General features: G+C 44.8%; 1 protein-coding gene and 1 non-coding gene across 3 annotated transcripts in view; both read left to right on the top strand.

Annotated features, from left to right (window-relative positions):
- The window catches only part of LOC134629572 (E3 ubiquitin-protein ligase DTX1-like), a 40,449-nt gene that overhangs the window by 20,381 nt on the left and 3,321 nt on the right, over positions 1 to 16,747 (top strand). For both annotated transcript variants that reach the window (XM_063477020.1, XM_063477021.1), the window contains exons 3-11: positions 2,215 to 2,429; positions 2,518 to 3,395; positions 14,395 to 14,456; positions 15,064 to 15,225; positions 15,339 to 15,400; positions 15,489 to 15,655; positions 15,746 to 15,899; positions 15,994 to 16,083; positions 16,589 to 16,687. In XM_063477020.1, coding sequence (XP_063333090.1) covers positions 2,215 to 2,429; positions 2,518 to 3,395; positions 14,395 to 14,456; positions 15,064 to 15,225; positions 15,339 to 15,400; positions 15,489 to 15,655; positions 15,746 to 15,899; positions 15,994 to 16,083; positions 16,589 to 16,687 — 1,889 coding nt within the window. The remainder of the gene's footprint in view (positions 1 to 2,214; positions 2,430 to 2,517; positions 3,396 to 14,394; positions 14,457 to 15,063; positions 15,226 to 15,338; positions 15,401 to 15,488; positions 15,656 to 15,745; positions 15,900 to 15,993; positions 16,084 to 16,588; positions 16,688 to 16,747) is intronic.
- On the top strand, positions 12,262 to 12,349 carry trnay-gua (transfer RNA tyrosine (anticodon GUA)). Its single transcript is given in 2 exon segments — positions 12,262 to 12,298; positions 12,314 to 12,349. It is a non-coding gene; the product is annotated as a tRNA-Tyr (tRNA).

Below are 16,747 nucleotides of genomic sequence, written 5' to 3'. Positions count from 1 at the left end.
CTCTCATCTTGGTCGGGGTCATACCTCACATTAAGACCTTTTTGGATCTCTCTGCCTCTAAATTTAGGAAGTGTCTGGCCAGATTTCACATTTTGCTGTCACGGTGGGCTAACATCATGAAGGACAGAAAGCCCTTCTCCTCGGACAGACAGACAGCGGTGAGGGTCGGCCTCAGTCTGCCGTTTGTCTCAGGCTGAATGAACTTGTTCTCTCTGCAGTTCGAAAGAGAGAAATTACGTTTCTCATGGTAATCAGCAGGTCAAGTGCTCCCTGCTGTGCTGTCCATTCAACAGAGTGTGAAGGAGGAGGAGGAGGAGGGGAAGCACCGTTTCTCCTCTCTCCCACACACTGAGGATGTTCTTGTGAACTCCTGTACATCTCCAGGCATAAAGCAGAGTTTGATATCTCAGTTCGATCATTCGCCCTGTCTCTGTTTCTTCACCTCCTTTGGTGTTTTTTTAGGTTTGTGTGCTTATGCCACTCTGCCAGTATAACCTCTTTAAAACAGCCTCTCACACATATGCCCTCCTGCTCTTGCCCTGGCTTTGACTGAATAGCCCGTTCCCCCTGGAGACGGTGGTAGTTTCTGGTTGGTTGGCTTAGGGAGCCTCCTGCCATCCCTCGGCCCCACGGGGAGACAGAGAAACACTGTTCTGAGTATTTCTTGTGGTATTTTAAAAAATCTTTTGACTGTTTAGCAGACTGTTTGTCAGCGCTATGTTAGACTGAAAGTGAAAACGCAACGATACGAGCATGTGATTGTCAGGAGAGGACTCTCCCGTCCCCTTTGTGGAGCTGTTGTGGTGGAAACTCATCCAAGTATTTTAATGAAAATCATGCATGCAGGCTGCATCATGGAGCCATCAGTTGTTGCCCTTTTCAGTTCCTCTCAGCGTCTCTGCTCTTTCTGCAGGCATGCTGCCTATTAATGGGAAATTAGATTATTATTCACTTAGGGGTGGCTGATCAGGCCAGAAGATCATATCTCTCTGGGTAGAATTGGGATATATCTAAATCAATTCTCCTCAAAGATTTAGTTCAGCTCATGTGATCAGGCTCAAGGCAAATTTCTCTGCTTTCTCTTTTTTTCCATATCTTTATTGGAGTTTTCATGACTTTCTTTGGTGGGTTTTGGGTCTGCTGTGCTGTTCTGTTTACAACAACAGTTACTCCTCTGAGATGTGCAGAGTCTCCTAAGTGTTTTACAACCATCTGGGCTGACCGTTAGTTCGTGTGAGGTTGAAAAGTTTGGACAGTTCATTAAAAATAGATTTCTAACTCAGGCAAATATGAAATATGTTAAAGTGTGATTATTTATTGCCAGTAGTTGTTGAGATTGACTAAATCATATAATTGTGTTTGTGTTACTTGTGTTAGAAACTCCGCCCCTATTAGTTGCCCACCATGAAACACCAGCACAGGAGCAGCACGGCCAGAAGTGAAGCAAAGTAAATCTAAGACAAGTGACCGACTCTGTTGGCATTGAAGGTTTTAGTTTTTTTAATTTTTGCAAAGACATTTATAAAAATCTAATATTTCATATGAACTTAGTAACTTCATCCATTTATTTTTCTCTCACTTATCCGAGCCTTTCTCTTTGGGGCATCAGTCAAAGCCCAGATGCCTCCCTCACCCACAGACACGTTTTTGTTTTCTGTCTTTTTCCTAAATGTGATGTTAATTGACGAGGCACCCACGCTGATTACCAGTCATGACTCACCTGTCAGTGGAGCCAGAATCCAGGAAAAGGTCACCAACATGTAGCCACACATCTGAAAGCATATTGATTTGCTCTCCTGATATTTAGACTGTAGTATTGATATTTTAACCTTTGCCTCCTTCACCCAGACCACCATACTCCAGTTCTTCTGGTGGGTCACCAAGGTTTTCCTGCTCCAGCTGAGAAACATTATTAATCCAGTGTGTCCTGGTCTGCCCTCACTCGGACATGCCTCACCTAGGAGGCCTGAGATCTGCGATCTCATAATTCTTCTAGCTTTGTTTTGCCTTTGGTTGCTTCTTTAATCACAAGTGGTCATCACAGCAGGTAGCACAGATTTGACCTTCCTGATCCAAAGGGATTTGCATCTCCTGGATCAAACAGAGGTTCTTAGGTGGACATTTAAACTCTGCATCTCTGCGTGGCATCTTTACTTAGCTGTCCTCAGGACAAAGAGGCTGAAATTGACCTAGAGTTTTGTTTGTGTCTTTTAGGAACCATCCGTCCGGTACGGAGGAGTTTTTATGATCCAGCCTCAGCCCCGGGTCAAGGTTGGCAGTGGGAGTGGGAAAACGACGCAGGCACATGGACGCCGTATGACATGGAGGTGGCCATCGCCATCGAGAGCGCCCACAGTCGCCAGCAGCCCTGCCTCGACCTGACACCGCTCGGCTTCTGCTACCTCATTGATTTTCAGAACATGACGCAGGTTTGTTCATGTGCACCCTGAACCTTTCTTGCAGCGTGCGATCTTTATTTCTTTATGTCTCAAAATTCATTTTTCTGTCTTCCTGCAGGTGAACAGACAGAGCCAGAGGTGTCGGAGGATCCAGCGGCGTGCTGACATGACTTACCCCATAGTGTCCGGTCCGCTCCCTGTACCTAAAGGAGGAGGTGTAGGCGCGAGCGGAGGCCTGACTGGGGCCTTGCTGGGCGTTGGGGTGTCAGGAGCCAGCATGGGGGTCGGAAGCTCTGTCTACCCTAATGGAGGATTGCCAGCCACAGCACTAGGCCAGCCTTGTTCTTGCCAGCAGTGCATGCTGGTCCTCAGTGTGAAGGCCAATACAGGAGGAGGAGGAGGGATACAGACTCTGGGAAGACGATCTTTAACCATGCAGCGACCCAAGAACTCAGCGCCACCCCCCTCTAAATCGCTAAGTCCATCGAAATCAGCCACCCTGGGACGGGGACAGCAGCAGAACGCCAACTCCAGCTACTATCAGACGCTGCCGCACGGCCTCGCCATCTCCAAGAACACCGCCTCCCCGAGGGTGAACGCCCAGCTCTTCGCTCAGTCTCTCGCCGCCCTCACCGCTGGCACCTCCTCCATGGGGATCTCCGTGTCTTCCAGCAGGCCGCCTCCGCCGTCGCTCCCGCCACCTCAGCCCCCCACATCCAACCCGAACCCTCCGTCCGTTCCGCCCAAGCATTCCTCATCTTCAGCCAGCGACTCAGTGCCAACCGCCACTCTGATCACCCCTGCCAGCAGCGTAACCACGCCTCCTTCTCCTGTGCCAACTCCATCACCGGTGGTGATGAAGCCGCAGCGGTCGGCATCATCCGCAGCGACAGTGTGCCACGCGCCTTTACCGCAGCGATCAAGCTTAGCCGGCCTGAGCAGACCGGCGTTGCAGAGGATTGCCATGGCTCAGTCCAGAGCGCTCATAGCTTCAGGGTGAGTGAATGAAACACACGCGGACGGTTTGTTTTGAACTTTAGCATTTTGTTTGTGTGGAGCCAGAAGTGACCAAAATTGTACAAGAGGGTGGAACATCAAATCATGGCTCTAGTATCCGGAGTTAAAATCACCCATCGTACAGCTGATGAAGGAAGAAACTATCCAAAGACACCAACATGTGTTTTGGAGCAGGTGGGCAGACTGCAGCAAACTAAAACAGGGACAAAGATTTTGTTTGTGTGCACCACATTCATAGAGCTGAGAGGCATTTAGCATGTGAAGGTCGTCTTTATTTCATTTGAATACACAACAGAAGGCTGATTTGGCATTATATGATAGTCTTCTGACTCTCATGCACTCTTATTTCTGTCCAAGTGACCTTTAAACCTGCTGTTAAGTGTTATTAGGATAGCTTTGTTGTCTGAAAATCATTTTTCTGGTGGATCTGTATTTTTAAAACGGCCAACAATCACCTTCAGCCAGTTTCAGATGTTTTGCAGCCTTAATTGTAGCAGCATTTCCTCTTATTTGTAATAGTTTTCATCCTATTCAACAAAAATCTGCATAGCTTGTGGCCTTGTGTTGTGCAGTTTTCCCCTTTGGCTGTAGCTCAGGTAGGCTAGGGACATGAAAACCAGCTATAGGAAATAATCTCAAACAAAAAAAAGAGGCTTTAAAAATGTGCAGGACGTCTTCTGAACATGTGTGGATGGAGAATGAGGGATAAAAACGCTGTGCACGCCTACTTAAAGAGAGAAACCTGCTGTGAACATGTTTATTTGTGCTATAAAGTTGGACTTTTTAACAGTCTGTGGGGAGGAACTGCAGCTTTTCAAGCTGAACCACTAAAATTAGCAGCAGTAAGCATAGCTTAGCTTCCTAAAACTGCTCTTTCCTGCTGTTTCTCAAGTCAAATTTGGGCTACAGCTGGTCTGTTCGTCTCAGCAGACTGGCTCAGTATCTCTTTTATTCGATGTTAACTGCATGTAGTTACACAGGATCAGTATGTGTTTACATTTTAAACAAAGTCTGTCTGCATCTCATACTCGTGGATTTCCCACATTGCGCAGTCTTAATGCAGTCAAATATGTACAGACATGCACAATGAAGTGCTCTCGTTGACAGTTTGCACTCTTGCATGTTCAAACATGCACTACGTTGTTAGAGATATGCACGCCTGAGTAAGAGGTGCAAAATATTTACGCACACACACACACACACACACACACACACACACACACACACACAGCCTTCTCTCTCTGTTTGTAATGAGTCGTGTGAGACTCTGAGTGGCTCTTTTCAGAGGTGGGATTCAGAGCTGTCTCTCTGTTAATAGTTTAGTTTCGGTATCTTAGATTTGTTTGCTCAAAATGGCCTAACTATTTTCCCTCCTAGCAGTGGCTGACTTATAAACAGGCAGCGGTGAAAAAGAATGAGATTTGGTGTCTGGGACGTGCCTGGTGGCTTTCTTAGAAGTCTGAAAATCATATTTTTGATGGGGTTAAAGCTACAGATACTATTTAGTTTGGATTTTAGTAAAAACATAGACAATGTCGAAGATTGATGTAGCTTCCAGATGTGTAAAGTGACAGAGGTGCCTTAACTCTGCATTCCTTTGAAAGGCCATCAGGGGGCGATCCTTGTGGTCACAGAAAGACTTCAGTCCTTTAGAAGTCTGTGGGAAACCGGGCCTCATCTTCCTCCCTTTGTGACCTCAGTAGACACTTTCCTGATGTTTTCTGGCCTCAGGTGTTAGTATCAGGTCATACTGAATTAAACACAAAGATCATTTCGTAAATTATGGTCCTTATCGAGCAGCGTTTACACAGGAGACAATTTCCTCATCACATATCGCTTTGTTGCTGGCGGTGATTCTAGGTAACCTAGGTAACCCTATACTTGATTTACTATAGTGTCATATGTCAGTTAACAGAATCATCTGCTGTCATTGGTTGGCATTTTCATGGCTCACCTTCAAATAGAGAAATGTTTAATGCAGGACCCGCCCACTACATGTCACTAACCGGTTATTACGCCTGTCGTTGCTGCATGTCGTTGACTTTCCATGGTCTCTGCTGCTGGTCACATCCTGTATGGATGTCCTTTTAGAGTCTGGAAGGTGTGTGCGGTTTCATATCCAGTTTTCAAAACACCCTTCATAGCGAGACTTGGCTAACGCTTTGGGGTCTGTGGTAAAACATGAGTAAACTCTATATTTCCACACCAGAAATAGTCGTGTAGACTACTCGTTTATCTTATTTGAATATCCAACAAAGCCCTCGCAAGTGAGCCATGCTGCATAAATGCATGTGCATGCTGCGCTGATGGTGCATGTAAGATTGCGGTTTCAGAAAATGTAATAAAGAAGTATAATTAGAGTTTTAGGCCCAACAGTAAAATAAAATACAAATAAACCAACCACCCTCACCCAGTGAATTCTAGGGTCCTTGAAATTTGAGATTAAACCTGTTAATAGTAATGGCAGATAAACATAAACAGATAAATGCTGGTAAAAAGTAAAATCAAGACCAGACTGGAGCTCTAAAAGGTTAACCCGACCTTGGAACTGTTTACTTGCATTCCTGTAAACTGTGTGTCCGAGTCAAATAAATAAAATTCAGCCGAGCGTTGTGCATGTCGTCCATCTGTGAGGCGGCATCTGGAGAGCAGAGGAGAGGACGGATGAGGGAGCGAGGAGGCCGTGGGTCAGCGGCCAAAAACAAATAAGTAAATAAATACGTAACAGCTTCATGGTCGCCGAAAAGGTCTGAGCACAGAGGAAACTAAGCAAACAGCAAAGAAAATCCAGAAAGCCTCGTTTACACTGACGCTCAAACTGCTGCTGGATTCATTCTGAGGCTCTTTTTTCTCTGAGAGAGGAAACTGAGTGTTCACACAGCTGAAGGTCAGTCATCACTAAAGTCTGTTTCATGCAAGAGAGCCAATGAAGACGCATTTAAAGCTCAAAGACGTCACGGTGATATTTTGAGAGGTTAACTCGTGCACTGAGTAACTGCAAGAAAAGCCAGCAAGTGCTGACCGTTAACTTCAGACAAATTCCTCCTTTTTCATTTTCCTGAACTTCAGACTGCCACGGCTCAGTTTCCTTTTCAGGTCTCAGGTTTTCATGATTTCATTTTGATCTTCTGATGATTTACCGACTGTACTTGATTCACCTTTGCTTTACGTATTCAATTATTTTCAGCTGTTGGGCCTGAAAAAAGAACATGGTAAATAAGTCTGTTTTAAATCTCATGACTTTGTGTTAATCTTAATTACCAAACCATCATTTAAGATTACAGAAAAAGAAATGAAAGAAAAAACCTGATATTATAACCAATCCCAGAAGGTTTATCCCGCCTACAGAACTATCTGATTGGTTTTATGGCACAAGTAAAAGGCAATTAGCCGATTATGGTGAGTTAAGGCAGCGTCAGCAGTATCGGCTACCTGTAGCTTCAGGATGTGAAAAGTGATGCCGACATGGGAGCGACTTACACTTGCACTATTTCACCCTGCAGGGGGCGACTCGTCAGGCTGCTATAAGATCCCTGTTGTCTATTAGAAAATGAGCATACTACTCATTAAATAAATAAAATGCTCAAATGTGGTGGATATTTAATAAATCACGATCATGTTTGAGTCAAAACGACCCGGGTTTAAATTCCCACGCAGAGGGCCGACTGAGTCCACCTCCAGTTGTTGCAGAAGCAGCGTTTTTGGGAAACGTGTTGCTCTTTCACCCACGTAGACTGATTTCAGTCAGTTTACAGTTACAATCAGTCTTCAGTACTGCAGCAGAGAAAAACTAAACCACAACTTTCCATGATGTCACTCAGCAGTGACTAAAGCTTGAAACCAGTAGTTGTGTCACTCCTTTCTCAGGAAAAAGCCTTCCCCTGCACAGGAAGTGGTGCGTTTTCAGATCAACAAACGGGAATCTTACAGACTTTAAAACTGAAATCAGGCTCAGACAGTTTGAGATGTAGACTTTGATTTCTCCTCCTCCCCCCATCCGTCTCCTCCCTCCTTGCCCGTCGCGTCTCGGTGGTCGGGGGCCCCTTGGACCCTCATTGTTGGTCTCCACAGTAACCTTTGTTGGATTATCCAAGCCTGGACTGCATTAGCAGCACAATACCGAGCCTCTGCTGGGTTTCACTTCTTCTCCTCCTTCCCCCTCTCTCTCATCTCAGCTCTATTCCCTTTCCTCATATATCAATACCTTTCTCTTCATTGCAATGAGCTGCTTTTGCTCTGATTTTTGAGCTATTTTAAGCCTGACTTTACTTTAAGAATTTTCACACTGGGTGGATATGGTGGAATAACCCCCGGTATAGCTGCTGAAGAAGCTGAAGCTTCATATTCAGAGTCATTCTAGGTGGAGGAGAGGCAGACAGTGTTTGCTTATAACCCCCCAAGTGACAGTGATCAAGGGTGTGTGTGTGTGTGTGTGTGTGTGTGTGTGTGTGTGTGTGTGTGTGTGTGTGTGTGGACAGCCTCTGTCTCAGACAGCGACTGAGACAAGGAGGGGAGGGGAGTCCATGACAAAGAAACGAGTCAGCAAACTGTCAAAAGATTGATCACACAATGCTGCAAGAAATCAGGCCAACCAAACACACACACACACAGGCGCTCCGCTGCCCGGCTGTGAAGGCATTCAACACAAACACACACACACACACACACACAGTAAAAGTAAATATTGACGGACCTAACAGGAGCTGCAATGCAGAATGTCTTATCTCTCTCTCCAGTGGGGGATTGTGGGAAAACAGGACAAAGGGAGTGATTGAGTTGGGGGGGGGGGGGCTGCACAGACTCAGCATACTGAGGAAAAATGAAGCCAAAGTCGGGGGTGAGACAAGGACGGGGACAAAGGGGCGACACCTGTTTAGTTCACCAACAGGTTGCAGTTTTTAGCTTGAGCGGCCTGTAGGGGGAGCTGTAACCACAGACAGGCTGAGCTCAGTCTCATCTGTTGCTTTTCACACACTCACACAAATGATAGAGGTTTTTATTTGGTCATTATCTGCAGGTTTTGGAGGGGGGGGGGGTTGAAAATAACAACAAACCCAACCATTAAAAGAAAGCAAATTATCAATAAAAAAAAAAAGTCCCAAAGACGAACAAATTCCAAAATAAACACAAAACAAAAACATACATGAGGTGGGGAAAAATAACGACGGAGCAACATGGAGAGAACAGGGTGGTGTGACTGTGCACACACCGCGCCCTGAGTCATGTTTGTGACCTCACGGTGATGTCACAGTGACCAGGCTCCATTCATCAGTGTCGTGTTTCACCGTGTCCATTAAACTGCGGTCAGATTAGTCTGATTCTTTTCCCCGGTTTAATTAACCATAAATTATTCATCAGAATCATCACCAATCAGAAACACTCGTTTATGTTATTTTATATGAATTACAATGTATCAGTTTCTTTCTAAAACTAGAAAAGTGAAGTAATATTGTTCCTGGACAATTAAAAAGATTTCTTTTCTTATTAGTTTACTATATTTCTCATAGGTTTTCTCATAAATTTGCAATTTCTTGCTAATAAATTTGTTGTTTTCCTTATTATTGTTTTTCTTTTATCCCTTATTTTTCCAGCATTTTTTCTCACACATTTAGAAATGTCTTCTATTAAATTTACAATTTTCTTCTTGCAAATTTTTCTTTTCTAATTTGCCTTTTTTTCTCTTAAATTAATATTGAAACATGGTACCAGGAACAAAAGTCTGCTCACATTTGCCTGAAACAATCTTTCAGCTCCAGGAGAAAGTTGAACCTCGAGGAGTGACGAGTGAGCGGAGACAGCCAGACCAAACATGTCTGCGTTATACATTTACACCAATTATAGAGTTAAACTCGGGGCAGCTCCGACAGCCTCTTTAGAACATTTACATAACTTCATCATGAATATTTCTGAACCTCTGATCGAGCCTGCCATTATTCATTCAGCACATGCCCCTCCTTCTCCCAGCATGCATTTAAAATGTCGCACAACCCGTCCAGCACTTTCTGTCACATCAATTTTTTTTTAAAGCAGAGGAAGCCTGCTCGGGTGTGTGTGTCTGTAAGTGAGTGTGTTATTGTCTGCTGTCTAAATCAGTCCAGCTGATGACCATCTGGGCCTGAGGGGAGCGGGAGGAGGAGCGGATGGAGGGATGGAGTTGAAACAAAGCGAGGGAGGGTGTGATCTGGTGGGAAGCAGGCGGAGGGGAGTAGGGCGGTTTGAGGTCGTGGGGGGTCAAGAGACTCGTCTCATTCATCCCCTTCCCCCCCCCCCAGGCGCACACGGGGTTTTTTCTTTTTGAAAAGTCTCTTTCTTTGCTGCTCGTATTTCCATCGGCGCTCACGGGCTTCCTGCGTCTGCCCGATTACTTCCTCCTCTCCCAGGAGAGTGGGCTTGCAGTTAAAAGTAGATGGAGATGTGTAGATAATATTAGTTCTGTTTTTATTCATAATTATGATGTACCTGTTGTTGGGCTGACACCAACACAGAGATGTGATGAGCTCTTCATCACTCTGCATTTTAGAGAGTTTTCCAGGACACACACAGCTCTCTGAGTACCCTCCTAAGTACAGAGGTGTCTGCAGAAAGAAGAGAGATTTTCCTTTGAATTACAGTTCAGTGAAATTCCCTTTAAAGGTCATATTTAGGGGAGAAGTGTGACCCTTCAAGATAAAGCTGAGATTTTTCCTTCAGGAACCAGAAGTAATGGATGTACTTTGATGCAGGAGTATGGAATAAAGGCAGTCAGCACATCAGTGGGGCAGCTGGAGAGTGTGTAAAGTTGAAGTCCACGAGGCTTATCCAGGATCAGACTGTCACTCTCTCCTCCTGCTAACACAGCAGCTTATTAAATATTAATAGATCCCGTGAGAAGCAGCCAGCGATTAGCGCCCGCGTGTGTGTGTGTGAGATCGCCGCCGTCGTCACTCGCTGACTTGATCCGGTGCAGATCCAACATGGTGTCGGTGTTTCCCCTCTGTCATCAGCGAGCGCCCTGCTTCTCGCGTGTTGTCATAAATAAATCTTTAAGAGCTTAAACGACTTTGAGTGCACACGACAGCAGAGCGCTCGTTTTACACGCTGAGCTCGTTAACGCAGATGGAAATATGACGAGATTACGACGTGATAGTCGTCCTGCTACACACAGCAGTTGGATTATTGTTAAAATAGACCTTTCATGTGAACTGATGTGATTCAGTTGTTGGTCCTCAAAATGCACTGATGGATTCTGCTGGAGGAGGATGAGGGATGGGCATTGTGAGGATTTATCAGTACCAGTATAACTCGACACTGATTCTTGCTGTATATTGAAAATAATGTAACTGAATAAAATGGATTGGATGTCTGATCCAGCTCATTGCATCACCATTGATTATGCTGTCCACGTTCTTATGAGACACTGGGAAGCTCACCGGTGATATTTTACTCATCTCAGCCTCATAATCAGCAGGTTTGACACATTTTTGCACGCTTGCCTCTGAACACCACCACACTCTGCACTGGATAAATCCAGCCTGTGAAAATAGAGTCCTGCATATAAAAATGGCTGTAATTCTTAAACAGTAAATGCAAGACTTTTGTTAAACTCTTTGAGTTAAAGCTCAAAGTTTGGACTTTGAGCACATCTTGATTGTTTGATTTAAAATCCTCTGTGTTGATGTTTTTTGTTGGCACATTGTCCAAAAGTTTATGGGCTGTCAGAGCTGACGGCTGCTGCCTCGGGCTGTAATGATGTGGGTGCACTACGTGCCTCATACCGCCTTAAATAAGTTAATACATAAAGTGAGTGGAGGGCTGACTGCACGCTAAGCAGGATTGATCCGTTTATCGTTAAGGCAAAGAGTCTGTTTGTGTCAGTGCGTTATCCTGCTTTAAAAAACAACAGTCATCTGTTTTAAGCTTGAGAAAGTTAAACCCGTCCTAAAGCTTTTTAAAAACCAAATCAAAGTCTTGGGGATTTTCCTTTGATGGTCGACCAAAAGCCCTCCGGTGGGCACCAAATTATTCATATGTGGGGAAAACAATAAATCTCGTCTGGTACTTCTTACAAGACAAAATTTCTTTGTATCAAAATCAGTAGAAAAAAATTAAAACTTGAGCTGTTTGAGTGAATATTGGTATCATTTTAAAAAACGGTGACTCTGTAATACTTTAATCAACAACAGATTACAACAAAATTGTCATAGTCGGGTTTTTATTCATCCATTTTTATTCCTGTGCTTCTATTTCAAACTAAATGTGGTTTGTAGAAATTAAAATTTGCTGTTTAGAAACACTGAAAAATCAAAGCGTGTGCCTGATAAATCTGCTCCTCTCTGTCTGTTAGCCTCAGTTCACTGACACAAACACAGGGTGGGGTTTGCAAGTGGAAAATGCAAATGATCATAAAAACACAGAAACTATATGTCCCGCTAGGCGAAGCGGGTCCACGTGTTTCTGGTAGGAGAAATAATACGACTGCACACAAACAGCTTTGGTCATGAACTGAACTCGTGTGTGAGAGCTGAAGGCAGAATGTGTGTTCAGTGTTGTGTTATTTGTGTTTGGAGGTTCTCGGTATTCGAGTGGATCTCTGCGTATGTTTACTCTTCTTCTCCTCACACCTTCTGTTTATCTGCTTATAAGCGTGAACAAACACCTCTCACACACTTCCTGATGCACACAGATAGCAGTGAGTCACTCGCTCGTGCGTGGTCATGCGTCGCTGAGTGAGGCAAGTGAAAGCTGCTTAGTGGCCTGTTAAAGCTTAACCAGCAACAGGAAACAACAGCTCATCGCTGCCGTCTCTCAGGCCTGTCACACGTTCCCTGTTTGCATTTGTGTCGTGGCAGGGGGAGCTGAGCTAGCCCCTTCGATAGCTCAGTTGGTAGAGCGGAGGACTGTAGAGGCTGATCGCAGTGATCCTTAGGTCGCTGGTTCAAATCCGGCTCGAAGGAGGTGCTCTGTTTTCTGTCCTGTTGAGGACAGAGCTGGGACACAACGCTGGATTTTGAGTGTTTGCTCAGCGTGTGTGTTTACCATAAACTGTACTTAAAACATGGAAGTCACTACCGGTTTGTTATTCTGTGTTCCAGATACCTCAGAACTCGGATGTCGGAAGTTAGCACGTTCAAGGAAAAGTGTTATTTAGTGAGTCAAAAATACACAACAGTGACAGTACAGAATAAAAGCTTACTGTCCAGTGCTGCCATCTTGGATTGCTAATTCAGGGTATCTTGGTCTGCTCCAACTTTCTGAGTTGATGGTGTGTTCCACCAAAAACTTAAGGAACGCATTGTTAAGCCCAGTCTATCAGCTATGTGGTCATCACCATGCTTCATGATTTAGTTTAAAATTCCCTCAAGCCAAAGCTGGAAAAACAGAAGAAAGACGGATGATGGGTGGCTTAAAATGAAACGCAACTAATGAAAGCAACATAAAAAATGACGTTATTCTTCATTTTACTCGTCGTTTATGCCATCAGAAGGGGGAAAGAACTCAGTGTGGTAGAACTTGACCTAAGCAGCTAAAGAATGGCAGGAGACAGATGCTGTCCAGTGTAGCCAGTGATTTATTCACCATTTTATGACCAAACAATATTTACAAAAAAAATAAATAAGAAACTCAACTCCATAGTTAACTCAGTTCAAATAAACATAACTGAACTTAAATCAGGTCAAACTGCACACAGCTACACTGACCTGGTCATCGTTCCCTCCCACACCTGCTTTCATCTGCTTAAATAGTCCACTCAGCCCTGCAGCCCTGGACCAATCCATTAGGTAGGTAAGGCAAACATTTCTATACTCAAACCTGTACAGCTACTCTTTCCTAGCAATCAAACTCTGCAGTGTATAGTCGATACATATTACAACAAATCCATTTCTCTATAAACACTCTAAAATCAGCTTTATCAAATTACAAAGATTCTCCCCCTTCTTCACTCGGTCTCTTCTTGTGACCTCAAATTAACCAGGAAGCTATAAATACAGGAAGTGAAAGTACGTTTCCTCCTTTTGATCCTGGAACAGAGGTGGGTAAGGTGAGTTCAAACTAAACCAGTTAACAGTTGAAATAAACAACATGTTAACTTAACAGACTTGTCAGAATTGATTTAAACCAGGATGTTATGTTAGATAATCTGTAAAAGTACAAAACATAAACAAACCCGGGATAGTACATGTTTGCCTACTAAATCAAAACAAGAATGTTAACTAAGAATATGGACAAATGGTGTTCTCACCCACTTTGTCACTCAGTCAGATCCAAATGAATCAGTGAAAACAGAAAAAGAGGAGATACGAGAGTTAGATTTCAAAATAGGCTGTGGTAGTTTTAAATCTGGTGATTGAATGTTAAAACAAGCTTGTTGAGTGATCTGCAGTGTGAAGATATCAGAATAATAAAAGTAATAGTCTGTTAAAAATAATAACAGACTTCTTGGACAGTCTGTTGTAAGCTGTAGTATTTTCAGGCTTATTAAATAAAAATTTTCTAAAAAGCAGTTTTCACCTGACCTGAGGCTTCAGTGTGAAACAAAAACAGAAAAAACATTGATTATTAGAAAGAAATTCACTGATGTGAGTCAGTCAGTGTGTTTTTGCAAGGTGGTGATGACGATGGGCTTTGTGACGAGGCAGGTAATCCCAGCAAGCAGCTGTGTGACGTCCATCTCTTTGAGCTCAGTGAGCAGATGGAAACTCCGAGGATTAGCTCTCATAAACACACACACACCGACAGCCCGGCAGTCCTTCACACACTCCTCCAAACAAAACAGTGCACAGAGAAAGAAGACGCGTACGTGACACATCGAGGAGATAAAAATAACGAGTGAATTTCTTCTTTATTTGGTTCCATTTTTGTCTCTCTGTGCGTTTACCTGTGTGAAAATGACAGTCATCAGTTTTTCTTAGTGAGTATTGAGGTTTTGTGTCTGACCTGACCGCCTGTGAGGAAGCGTGGAAACACACCGGACTAAACGGTTTGTCTTCTTCTCCTGCAGCGTGCCCACCGTCCCGGTGAAGAACCTCAACGGATCCAGTCCTGTTCACCCTGCACTGGCCGGTAAGAATTATCCAAGACATTCAAATATCTCAACACAGCTACAAGAGGGAAACCGAATAACTGGCCGTTTATTGCAATATAAACGGGATGGATTCCACGACTTTTAACAGTCAATTCTGCTGTTACAAGTAACATCATTAGCACATAAGTAGGTCAGGATCTGATGGCAGGTGTTCTTCTGTACAGTCTGCCGGTCACCTTTTCATAATTCCTGTGCTCCACCACCAGATTTTTCCGTGGCTGACTACCTAATTTTTATAAATATTTGAGTATATCTCTTCCTCTTCCTCCCCTCACCCCAGCCGGTCACAGCAGATGGCCCCGCCCCTCCCTGAGCCTGGTTCTGCCGGAGGTTTCTTCCTGTTAAAGGGAAGTTTTTCCTTCGCACTGTGCTTGCTCATAGGGGGTCACGTGATTGTTGGGTTTTTCTCTGTATGTAATATTGTAGGGTCTACCTTACAATCTAAATGCACCTTGAGGCGACTGTTGTTGTGATTTGGCGCTGTATAAATAAAATTGAATTGACTATAAACAAATTTAGCGTTAGTAAGAATGCAGAAACCAAAGCGCTCTTCTCACCAGACTGTTTCTTTCGGTTGTGTTTCAGGGATCACGGGAATCCTGATGAGTGCTGCCGCTCTGCCCGTGTGTTTGACCAGGCCTCCGAAGCTCGTGCTTCACCCTCCGCCTGTTAGCAAGAGCGACATCAAGCCGGTGCCCGGCTTCGGCCACTGCTGCAGGAAGACCACCAAGAAACAGGCTCGCAAAGGTACGCGTGGTGATCTCTCCATTCTGTCCTTTCAGCTTTCACAGTTGTAGAGATGTTTAACCATCAGCCGCAGGTTTCATCCTGTCGTCTCCCGTCCTTCTCTCTGTGCGCAGGTAAAACTCCAGAGGAGGTGGTGAAGAAATACCTGCAAAAAGTAAAAAGTCCACCAGAGGAGGTGAGACCTCAGTTTTTTATTATGAAATTCCATACCACGTGCAGAGATAAAGGGGAATGAGCCTTTCCTCTGTTTGAATATTTCCCAGGACTGCACCATCTGCATGGAGCCACTGGGGGGTCCGTCTGGATACAAGGGTCCAGGGGTGGGGCCTGTGTCCAGGGCGGAGTCAGTTGGACGGCTGGCACAGTGCGGGCACCAGTACCACTTCCAGTGTCTGGTGGCCATGTACAATAACGGCAACAAGGACGGCAGGTTGGAACCAGACCACGCTCCTCCTCATCGTCCTCTCGGGTTTTAGGAAAGTCCTTCGTTTAATGGATCTGCTTCCTCCTCTCTTCTCAGTCTCCAGTGTCCCACCTGTAAAACCATCTACGGCGTGAAGACTGGAAACCAGCCGGCAGGGAAGATGGAATACCATGTCATCCCACACTCTTTACCGGGCCACCCCGACTGCAAAACCATACGCATCATCTACAACATCCCACCAGGCATTCAGGTACCTCCAACGCTTCAAACACCTGGACCAGCGGCCCTGTTTTGCCCTCACAGGTGGCGTTTGACACCCTCTAACGTTGCTCCTCTCCTTTCAGGGACCAGAGCACCCGAATCCAGGGAAGCCCTTCACTGCCAGAGGCTTTCCCCGACACTGCTACCTCCCAGACAGCGAGAAAGGACGCAAGGTAACCACCAACAGACGTCCATTTGTCTTGCTGTCAGATTTTAGTGTTAGATGTTTCGGTTTGGGTCACCCAGTTTTGGAAATGTCAGCTGTAGAGATGGACACCTCACTTCAGTATAATTAAGCTCAAAGTAGAATGGGAGGCGGAGACTTCTGCTACCAGGCTCCTCTCCCAAGGTACCACCTCTCAGTCTGGGTGACCCCTGTGTCGTCCTGCTAAATGCTCAAGCTGATGGGGGACTTCCCATGATGCACTGGGCACTTCAATTGATTAGTTTAGTCCCTTACTTTGGCTCTGCTGGAGGTCTCCTTTTGTTAAAAGGTATCTTCCTCCCCACTTTACCAAGGCCTTGTCACTGTGGGGGTTATCTTATTGGTTTTCTCTCTCTAATACTGTCGGGTACCTCACAGTGTACAGTGCCTATAACCAGTCTGCAGTCAGCGGGGAAAATATGGATGTTTGATTTTAGGCTGGGCTGAATCTGTTTTTTTCTGCCTCTCCTCAGGTACTCAGACTGCTCCTGGTAGCGTGGGACCGCAGGTTGATCTTCTCAGTCGGTACTTCAAGCACTACAGGAGAGTCGGACACCGTCATCTGGAACGAGGTAACTTCAGACCTAAGAGTGAATCGGATTGGTTGTTAGTTTGGGATGTAAAGACTGACA

Source organism: Pelmatolapia mariae, linkage group LG6, assembly GCF_036321145.2.
Source record: "Pelmatolapia mariae isolate MD_Pm_ZW linkage group LG6, Pm_UMD_F_2, whole genome shotgun sequence".
Lineage (NCBI taxonomy): Eukaryota > Metazoa > Chordata > Actinopteri > Cichliformes > Cichlidae > Pelmatolapia > Pelmatolapia mariae.
The sequence above is the reverse complement of the archived record's forward strand: the minus strand, read 5'-3'. Positions and strand labels throughout refer to the sequence as shown.